The sequence below is a fragment of the Crocuta crocuta genome, unplaced genomic scaffold, assembly GCF_008692635.1.
Source record: "Crocuta crocuta isolate KB4526 unplaced genomic scaffold, BGI_CrCroc_1.0 scaffold45, whole genome shotgun sequence".
Classification (NCBI taxonomy): domain Eukaryota; kingdom Metazoa; phylum Chordata; class Mammalia; order Carnivora; family Hyaenidae; genus Crocuta; species Crocuta crocuta.
The window spans coordinates 5,372,435-5,382,984 of NW_027530544.1; the positions used below are offsets into that span (position 1 = coordinate 5,372,435).

Genomic DNA, 10,550 nt, shown 5'->3' on the forward strand with positions numbered 1-10,550 from the left:
AACTGATGATGTTCATACATCTTTCCCCCTATTTCTGGCAGCATCCCTTCCTGAAACTGGCCAAACCATTGTCCAGCTTGACACCACTCATCATGGCAGCTAAAGAAGCAATGAAGAGTAACCGTTAGCATCATTCCCGTGGCCTTGTAGTCTTTCTTCCGTTTTCTAAAAGAAATCTTTTAATATATGAAAATTATTACTCTTTTGGGGTTTAAAGAAATGGTCTGCATAACATGGAGGAAAAAGCAAACGATTGCTTCCTGAAGACAACCAAGAGAAAATTACAAAACGGAATGACAACTTTCCATTGAATCCCTTCTTTATAGGGTCCAAAAGGAATTGTGGACTGAAGGCTAGTGATTCAGCAGACAGCCCATTAGGGCCATTTATCATGCTTGAGATTTGCATTTCATTTTGCTGATTTCATTGTGGTGGATCCCATTCATTGTCCTTTTTGTGGGGGTATTTTCAATACTTGAATGGCAGATTCGAGTTTTTCAAGAGTATTTGTTTCAACTGCTAGTCTTTTCTCTCCATAGCCTTTTTTCCCCTTGAATGCTCTTTTTGAGTTGCTTTGAGAAATTTTTCTTGAGCCTAAATTTGAGGCAAATGTAATAAAAATTAATGTAGCTCCTTATATTGGCAAAGGAGCTCAAAATCATTTAGCTTTGTATAGAAGTTAGGGCCAGCTATTATTACATGTAGTATTTCAGTTCATAATTTGAACTGAAGGGAGGGAAGAAAAATACGTGATTTTTACCTTTTTTAACAATGTGAAAGAGTCAGTTTTAGAAATTTCATGGTAGTGAGTTGTTTGCCACTTGTTACATGTATAGAGAGACTAATAATCTATATTTATAACTAAATCATTGAGACAGAAAAAGAATCCCATTGATTATACATCCTTACAGTTTTGTTTCCTTTCTAACTGCATCCTCTTCAGATTGGGCTTTAGGAACCAAAGTTATTTGCTCTTTCTTGTTCCAACTTGGGCTTTGTGACTGGTTGGTAGTGCTGCTTTGCCCTTCCCCCTTTTTTCCTTTCATTTTGGAAATAACTTTCTGTATATGTTGTAATTTTAGTTAGTTTGTTTTTTAATTAACTCTCACCCTATTCCACCCCTCTCCCTTCGGTAAATCTAATAACCATTGAATTTTCAGAATTTAAAAGTTAATTTTTTTTCCATTTAAAGGAGAAAAATATCTGGAGCTAGCAGAAACAAAGTGAGAACTCTAAAATAATTAGATAAGCTTCTGCTCATGTAAGAGAAATGACAGTTACATCGAGATGCGGCTTCTGACCAGTAAACTGTGGAGGTTTGTTATAAATATTGTTCCCAACCCAGTACTTCCTGTCTGTGAGAACTTACGTGACAAAGTTCTTGATAAATTTGTGGATTATTTGAGATGTTGAGTTACTCTAGATTTTTTTCAAAAAAAAAAAAAGTAATAATTATGTAAAAAAAAGAAGAGGAAAAATGAAATATGCTTGTTGATAGCAATACTTTTTTTATTTTAAAGTTTTTAAGAGGGTCTGTGACCTGTAGCATTAATTATGAGAGTGCCCTTTCTTCTCCCCTCCCCTTCTGTCCCCTCCTTTGTTCTCTCTTTATTTTTCATTGTTTTCTTGTGGAAGTAGTGTCATCTCTCAAGCCTCACAAAAGAAAAAAATCTGGTTTGGTTCAGGCATTTTGTTCCCAGCAACACTCCTAATTAGCTTCGCACCTACTTGCCACCCTGCAGTAGTACAGATCATCAATACAAATAATTTTGATTACTTTAAGGGAACTAGTAGAATTTTATGTGCTATCATTTTCATCACATCTATGTTAAGATACAAGGATAGAAATGGCTGGTTTTTTTATTGATAATGCAAGGTTTTCACAAAAGTGTGTAAAATAATTAGTGGAACTTTTACCTAGAACACTTAAATGGTCTCTGTTTTCAGTGTGATTCTTTCTTTTTTTTTTTTTAAGTTTATTTCTGAGAGAGAGAGAGAGACAGAGTAAGCAGGGGAGAGGCAAAAAGACAGGGGAGACACAGAATCTGAAGCAGGCTCCAGGCTCCAAGCTGTCAGCACAGAGCCTGACACGGGGCTTGAATTCACAAACTGCGAGACCATGCCCTGAGCCGAAGTCGGGCGCTTAAACCGATTGAGCCACCCCGGCGCCCCCAGTTTGATTCTTGATTTCATTTTTCTTTGGGTTATATTGGCCACCTACAGCTATTACTAAATTAACTTACAGAAACAAGCTGGTTTATTTCTGATGAAAATCTATAGTGCCTGTTGAGTTTCAGATTTGAACATTCTGTGTAAATAGTTGTTTGGATGGATTACAATAAAGAAGATGCTACCAGTGAAGTAGAAAACCAACTAGACGTTAAGACTGTGATCCTCGTGACCACTCTAGAAGGCCCTTCTATACATATGTCGTAAAGACCATATTCCTTCAATTCAGTGCCAGTGCCCCATTTTTATACCTGTGACTCAACAAAGGTCTTTTCAGTTTATAGAAGCAGTCTGGGATTTGTATTTACAACTTCTTTGAGGGTTACCTGCATGTCCATTGCTGGCAACGGACTTTGTCATTAAAATCTGACTCCTAGGTTAAGGGAGCTACACTGTGGTTTATTCTTTACTTACTTGGATAAACTAACTTGTAATAGAAATATACTTTGGTTAATTCTGAAACGTGTCATTTTTAAACAAAATAATCCTAAAAGCAATATGAAATTGTGATTTATTAGTTAATTTTAAATTAAAATGTTCAGATCTTGTTAAAAGAAAATTATATCTGAATCAAGTTCATTTTTTTTTAATAACTACCTTTTGAATTCACCCTTTTTGTCCTCACTTTAGAATGAAGATTCCCATTGAAATCTAAAAGTTACCTGAGTATTCCTCTTGTGTTATTAGAACAATATAACTATAGTACTTATTTATTATATTTCAGACTTTTTAGTGGTCTTAAAGTTTCCTTCTCCTCTTGTTCCTTTTGCTGCTTTTAGGGACAGTTAAAACTGGGAAACCATGAAAATACTGAATATGTTATCCTACTTAGTATACTAAACAATTAGAGTGGTTGTGATAGCGTAAGAAACCAGAGCTAACACAACTATATTTGTGTGTTGAGTGCCTGGCTCATAGAATACTCTTCCCTTCCACACGTATTAAGCTGCTTAAAATGTATCTAGTTACACCAGTCCTAAATGAACCTGTGCCTTTAATAAGCAATTTAAAACTACCTATGAGTATTTCCTTATAGGGCTCACATAAATACATGTCTGTTTATATATACTGTATTCTAGCCAGAACAATTTTAGATCTGATTGGGCTGTAGGTATAGTTAGTTAGAAAAAAATCGGTGCTTAAACAATTTGCACCAGTTTTCTTAATTTAAAACCTTTAAGTATAATAAGATCCATATCCAGTGAAATGTTAAAAAATCATTATAGAATTATAGCTAAAATCCAGATTCATACTCCTTTTGGGTTTTTGATAGTAGAATTTCATGGTTAAATAAAGATTGTCTTCCATGTTCCCATTGCTTCCACAGTAGATAGCTAAACATTTAAAATTAGTTTTCCCGCAGCATGTGTATGTGTGTATGTATAAGAAAGGAAAAAAAACACACACACTTTTTTTAATCACTCAACACGTATATTGACCACTTTGGCAAAAACATTGTGGTAGACATTGTGGGAATTGCAAAGAATCAAGCACTGGCCTGGCCTTGAGAGAGTTGAGGTCCTTTTTACTCACCATTCTACAGTGTTGCCCAGTGAAAGGAAGAAAAAAATGTAGAATTTTGTCAACAAATTTTCATTCTGTATTAAGAAAAAGGATACTATTTGGAATTGGACATCTTTGGTAGAAATGTGTTGCGTTTCCCCCCTTATTTTGGTAGATAGAAATGGAATTAAGTGAAAGTAGCTTGTCTTTTCTGTTTTGTCTTCAAATTTTATATTCACTTTTATTTTTAATTTAATCCCATTCAATTATTTAATTGTTACATTGACATTAACTGCTGTATTTGATGACTTTGTTCAATAATTTTGTTCTTTCAGGGCTAGAAATAAACATTTTTTTATGTTCATTTTCCCCTTTCTTAAACTTCAGTTCTTTCTTTAGATCAGAATAGTTTAAAAGAGTAAACAGTAGATTTTCAAAAAGCATCCTACTACTTGTAAGGATAAATGTTTCTTAAACATGGCACCATTTTGAATGTCTTACAGAGCTCCCAATTAGAAAAGTTTCTGGAAATGTATGGTTTGTAAGCATGAACCTTCCCTCTTTTAAGTCAGGTTTAGGATACATTCCTTTTCTTCTTTTAAGTTTATTTGTTTATATTGAGAGGGAGCAGAGAGAGAGGGAGAGAATAAGCAGGCTCCACACTGTCAGCATAGAGCCCAGTGTGGGGCTCAAACTCACAAACCTTGAGATCATCACCTGAGCCAAAACCAAGAGTCATACTCAACCAACTGAGCCACCCAGGTGCCCCTAGAATACCTTTCTTGTAAACGTTCTGGCTTTCAAACTCAGGAAAACATTTCTTATCCATCTGAATACCTCCTATAACTTGGCCTGAAATTCTAATGCTTACCTCACTGAAGTAATAATAATCTTACCAGCATTTCTGTGTTAAATATACCAAGAGATCTTTTTTATATGTGTTTGTTTATTTTGAGAGAGAGAGCACATGTGCTTATGCAAGCAAGGGAGGAAAGGGGGGAGAGAGAAAATCCCAAACAGGCTCCATGCTCTACAGTGCAGAATCCAACTAGGGGCACAGTCCCACAAAGTGTAAGATCCTGATGTGAACCAAAATCACGAGTCAGACACTTAAACAACTGAGCTACTCAGGTGCCCTACCAAGAGAGCTTTAAAAGTGTAAAAACTTTAAGGCATAACATCATTATCCACATTTCATATGGAATGTTGGATACCCTAATGTGGAGAACAGCTGCAGTATAGAGGGTTCACTATCAAACTAAGATTATACATTTCTTAGCATGGAGTGGGATATAGGTAATGACTGCTTAAAGTATATTTTTTATGGGCATTTGGGTGGCTTACCTGATTAAGCATCAGGCTTTTCATCTCAGCTCAGGTCTTGATCTCAGGGTCATGAGTTCAAGGCCTGCATTGGGCTCTGCACTGGGTGTAAAGCCTACTTAAAATTAAAAAAATAGTCATATATGTATATATACATATATACACATATGTTACACTATATATTTAAAAATATATATAACAATATATAAATTTTATATATTGAAATATGTTACACTATAAAGCTCTATAGTGCTTTGTAAATCTTTAATTATAGAAAATGTTTAAAGCACTTGACCAAGAAAGGTTCAGGAATGCCTGGATGACTTAAAAAGCACGATTTGTAGGAGGGGTACCTAGGTAGCTCAGTCGGTTAAGTGTTAAAATCTCATGGTTTGTGAGTACAAGCCCCGTGTTGGCTCTGTGCTGAGCCTGGAGATGCTTCAGATTTTGTGTCTCCCTCACTCTCTGCACCTCCCCCGCTTGTGCTCTGTCTCTCTCAAAAATAAACATTAAAAAATTTTTTAATTAAAACACTATTTGTAGGAGCTTAATGCATGCTTTACTACTACCTTGATATTTTTGACATTTATGGCTTTTTTAAATTAGGGAGTTATTTTTTTATGCTAAATTAATAAGTTTTATCTTTCAAAAAGGAGATGAAGGGAAATGTCTCTTTAGGACTACTTATTTTGTTCTTAACAAAGCAATGTACATAGATTAAAAATCCAAATAATCTCAAAGGAGTTATAATAAACAGTGCCAGCCCCCAGCTTTAAACTCCCCACCCCAAGTCCAGCTCCACAAGGATTCCACTTTAAACAATGAGCTGTTTTGGGGCGCCGGGGTGGCTTAGTCGGTTAAGCGTCCGACTTTCGCTTAGGTCATGANTCTTCATATTTCTAAATTATATACTTATACAAGTATTTCTTGACATTCCTATATTTTACTTTAGTAACTTGTTGTGGCAGTTGAGAATTTGGTGCTCTCTACCATCCCATTCTCCCATTTCACTCCATCTAGTGTCCCCTTTAAGATAGGTAGCAATTTTCTTTTAAGTTTGTTTATTTTTAAATGTTTTATTTATTTTTGAGAGAGAGAGAGACTGAGCAGGGGAGAGGCAAAGGGAGAGAGGAAGAGAGGATCCCAAACAGGCTCCAAATAGAGAGTGCAGAGCCTGATGTGGGGCTCAAACTCACGAATCGTGAGATCATGACCGAGGCTGAAGTCGGACGCTCAATTGACTGAACCACCCAGGTGCCCCAAGTTTATTTATTTTTGAAAGAGACAGAAAGCATGAGCGGGGAAGGGACAAAGAGCGAGGAGAGAGAGAATACCAAGCAGATCCATGTTGTCAACACAAAGCCCAACTCCGGGCTCCATCTCACAAACCTTGAAATCATGACCTGAGTTGAAATCAAGAGCCAGATGTTTAACCAACTGAGCCACCCAGGCACCCCACGAGGTAGCAATTTTTTTTTTTAATAGTTTATTGTCAAATTAGTTTCCACATAACACTCAGTGCTCATCCCCAAAGTGTCCTCCTCCATGCCCATCCCCCCCTCCCCCCACATCCATCAGTCCTCAGTTTTTGTCAGCATTCAAAAGTCTCTCATGGTTAGCTTGAGGTAGCAATTTTTTTATGAGGGGTAGCAGTCAGTTTTTACCTTATGACTATGTTGGAGTGTTGTTCACCAAAGTAATTTATTATCACACATCATTTATTGTACAACTCTTTGTTTTTCCTGTTAATTTTCTTGTTTCCTTTGGACGTTTCCAGTGTTCCTATTAACTAAGCTATCCCAAACTCGCCACAAAATTGCAAAAGCCCTCTGAAGAATGTTTTCTGTACAATTAGGCATCTTGGGTAATGGCACTTCTTTTTTTCTTTCCTGGAACTTGAACTTGCATGTCTGAAAATGTCTCACATTTAATTGATAATACAGGATTTTAGGTTGGAAATGCTCTTCCTTGAGAATTTTGATGTCACTTCTTCGTTGTCGTATAACCTGACATTTCTGAGGTTTATATGTAACATTTTTCTGCCTTTTGTTCTAAAATTTTACCATTAAGTGCCTTGGTGAGGCTGTGTATATTTTCATTACCCGTTTCATTTGGGCACAAGGCAAACCATCGTGATGACAGACTGCTTTCCTTCATTTCTGGGAAATTCTTGTATTATTTCTTTAAAAATTGCCACTTTTCCTCCTGTGTTTTCTAGAATTCCTACATTCCTGTTTTCTTACCTTTCACTTCTTTTTTCATAATTTATTACTTTTTAATGTTTTATTTATTTTTGAGAGCATGAGCTGGAGACAGGCAGAGAAAGAGGGGGACAGAGAGGATCCGAGGTGGGCTCTGTGCTGACAGCAGTGAGCCCAGTGTGGGGCTCAAACTCACAGACCACGAGATCATGACCTGAGCTAAAGTTGGCTGCTCAACGAACTGAGCCACCCAGGCACCCCTTACCTTTCTCTCCTACTTTTCCATCTCTTTGCCTTTTGTTTTTAACTTTCTGGGAGAATTTCTTTGATCTCGGACTCTCTTTTCAACATATGTCAACTATCAGATTTAAAAAAATTTTTTTAACATATTCATTTTTGAGAGAGAGAGAGCATGAGCAGGGGAGGAGCAAAGAAAGAGAAAGGGAAACAAGATCTGAAGCAGGCTCCAGGCTCTGGCTGTCAGCACAGTGAGAGTTTGCCACTGGCTCAAACTCACGAACTGTGAGAGATCATGACCTGAGCTGAAGTCAGCCACCCAACTGACTGAGCCACCCAGGTGCCTCTATTTTTTTTTTTTTTTTATGTTTATTTTTGAGAGAGAACAAGAGATAGAGCACAGGCAGGGGAGGGGCAGAGAGAGAGGGAGACACAGAATCTGAAACAGTTCCAGGCTCTGAGCTGTCAGCACACAGAGCCAGACACGGCTCAAACTAATGAACCTTGAGATCATGACCTGAGCCGAAGTCAGACACTTAACCGAGCCAGCCAGGCACCCCAACTATCAGATTTTTAATTTCCAAAAGCCCATTCTTACTTTCTGATCTTTGTTTTTATAGCCTTCTGTTCTTATTTCATAAATTTAATATCTTTCCTAAGGCATTAAATTGTGAGTTTTTTCTTAGTTCAGGCTATCATATTTTGTTAAGCAACAGAAATTTATTTCTCACATTTCTGGAGTCTCAGAAGTCCAAGACTGAAATGTTGGACAAGGTAGGTTTCATTCTGAGGCCTTGGCTTATATGCTGCCGCCATCTTGCTGTGTTTTCACAGGACCCCTTCTTTGTATATGCACATGGGGAGGGAGAAATCTCCCTGGTGTCTCTTTTTAGAAGAACATTAATCCCCTCATGAGGCCCCACCCTCATGACCTTATCTGACTATAATTCCCTCCCAAAGTCTCCATCTCCAAAATACCAGTATAGTGGGGGGCCAACATTTGATGTGGGGTATTACAAACATTCATGCCGTATTATCGCTGATTGTGTGTTTTTGCTGGGTTCTTTTTTGCTCTTAATTTAACTTTCACGTGGACTTTTTACAGATGTCTGGTACACATTTGCCGATTAATACTGTTCGTATAACAATACTAGTATTGCGCTGTCTTGGCACTGCACTGAACAAATACTTACACTTTGACTTTTCTCAATTCTCAGCTGGGTTCTTGGTGATGTTCGATCATTCATTTTTGTCCTAGATCCTTTTTTCTTTTCCTTCTTTTTCTCCAGCCTATCTCATGATTCTCAACCCCTTTATCCCACCACCTCAACACTTTATTTTATTCTACTGCTGGAATGTTTTTTGTTTCTATCTTTGACTTCTTACTTTTGGTCTCAGTGGAAGATATTCTTCACTAAGGACCTATTTCCATATGTCACCACCTCGCAGGTCCTCAGTCACTCTGACTTAACCTTGGCTCTCCACTACCTGTAACCCTCAGCAAAACAAGCATACTTATATACGCTTAAAATATATATTTCTTCTTTTTTTAAATATTTTTATTTATTTCTAGGAGAGAGAGAGAGAGACAGCATGAGCAGGGGAGGGTCAGAGAGAGAGGAAGACACAGACTCTGAAACAGGCTCCAGGCTCTGAGCTGGCAGTCAGCACAGAGCCCTATGCAGGGCTCGAACCCACGAACCACAAGATCATGACCTAAGCGAAAGTCGGTCGCTTAACCGACTAAGCCACCCAGGCACCCCAAAATATGTATTTCTTAAAACAAATTTCTTTTGATTTCTCTCAGCTAAACTTCTAGAAAGAGGAGACTAAACTTAATTTTTTTCTCTTCGTTATCATATTTGCAAATGCCCTCAACATGTCATTGAAACTACTCTTACTAATATCATGAGTAACCACTGAATGTCCAGGCAATTCTCAAAACATTAAAAAAGAAAAATGAAAGACTTCTTTAGTAACTGGTATCTAGTGTGCTTGCTAGGTGTTTTTGAGAATTCCTAAAATTCTACTTTTTTCAGACTTTCTCATTGCAGAATAGAGGACTTTTATTCCTAGTTTTTAAATGCTATGACTGGACATTTATTTTGGGCTAAGGTCTAGAATATAATGTAGCTGTGGATTTGGTAAGCTTTTAGTCAGTAGGATTCTATTTTTACCAGTGAATATATAATATGCAAGAAGCTCTTGAATTTATCTTCAAAATGTACCATTTATAATAAATCAAAGATGTAAAGTATTTAGAAATAAGCAATACTAAAAAATATAAAGACAATGTCAAGATTTTATTGAAAGATTTTAAATTTGGGCTGGGAACTACTTTATGGATAGGATAGTTTCAAATGTGCACATTGAAAAGAAAATTTAAAAAGTGTGAAACAGGTTGATTCAGTTTACCCAGATTGATGAAACGTTGGTTCAAAGTCAGAAATACATATTCCCCTGAATTTTGGCATAAGGTGACACATTTTAGAAGCCATGATGTGGGTTGTGTACAATCTAGCCCCTTTGGATAGTAGTTTTGGTTTGTGTGTGCTTTCAGCCTAAGGAATGTACCCAACTATTTGGTGTTCCCAGTTCTTGGGGGAAACTGGTTTCTACAGAGCTACATTTTGTTGACTGCTAACCATCCTTCCAGTCAAGAAACTTGATTAAATTCTGGAAGCCTCCTTTCACTAAGGGGCCTGGGATCTTTTGCTAACTAGAATTGAAGAAATGATTAATGATAGAAAAACAATTTCTGATATTTTCCTCTGGTGTATGAGTGTTGAAGTTATGTCTCAGTACATTCTATGAATAAGACATTTGTTTGGATTACGAGCTTCTCGTTGTTGCAAATATCCCCTGAAGGATTTAGATCCTTTTGGTGTAAATTTCACTAATCCATTAACCTAAATTCTAGTTGAGCTTTTGTCAGTCTTTCAGAGGATGGGTGAAAAGAATTGAGAATGAAGGGTCATCAAGATAAGAAGGATCTTGACGGTACTGGGTGTAAGTTAGAAGATGAGCACGGGGCAATATTTTTGAAAATGATAGAGG

At 37.0% G+C, this 10,550-nt stretch overlaps 1 protein-coding gene across 1 annotated transcript in view; it reads left to right on the forward strand.

The window, feature by feature from the left end:
* PAK2 (p21 (RAC1) activated kinase 2) overlaps positions 1-4,096 on the forward strand; it is a 127,681-nt gene extending 123,585 nt beyond the window's left edge. Inside the window, exon 15 of the mRNA XM_077767696.1 lies at positions 42-4,096. Coding sequence (XP_077623822.1) covers positions 42-128 — 87 coding nt within the window. The 3' untranslated portion in view covers positions 129-4,096. The remainder of the gene's footprint in view (positions 1-41) is intronic.
* Positions 4,097-10,550: the final 6,454 nt, after the last annotated feature.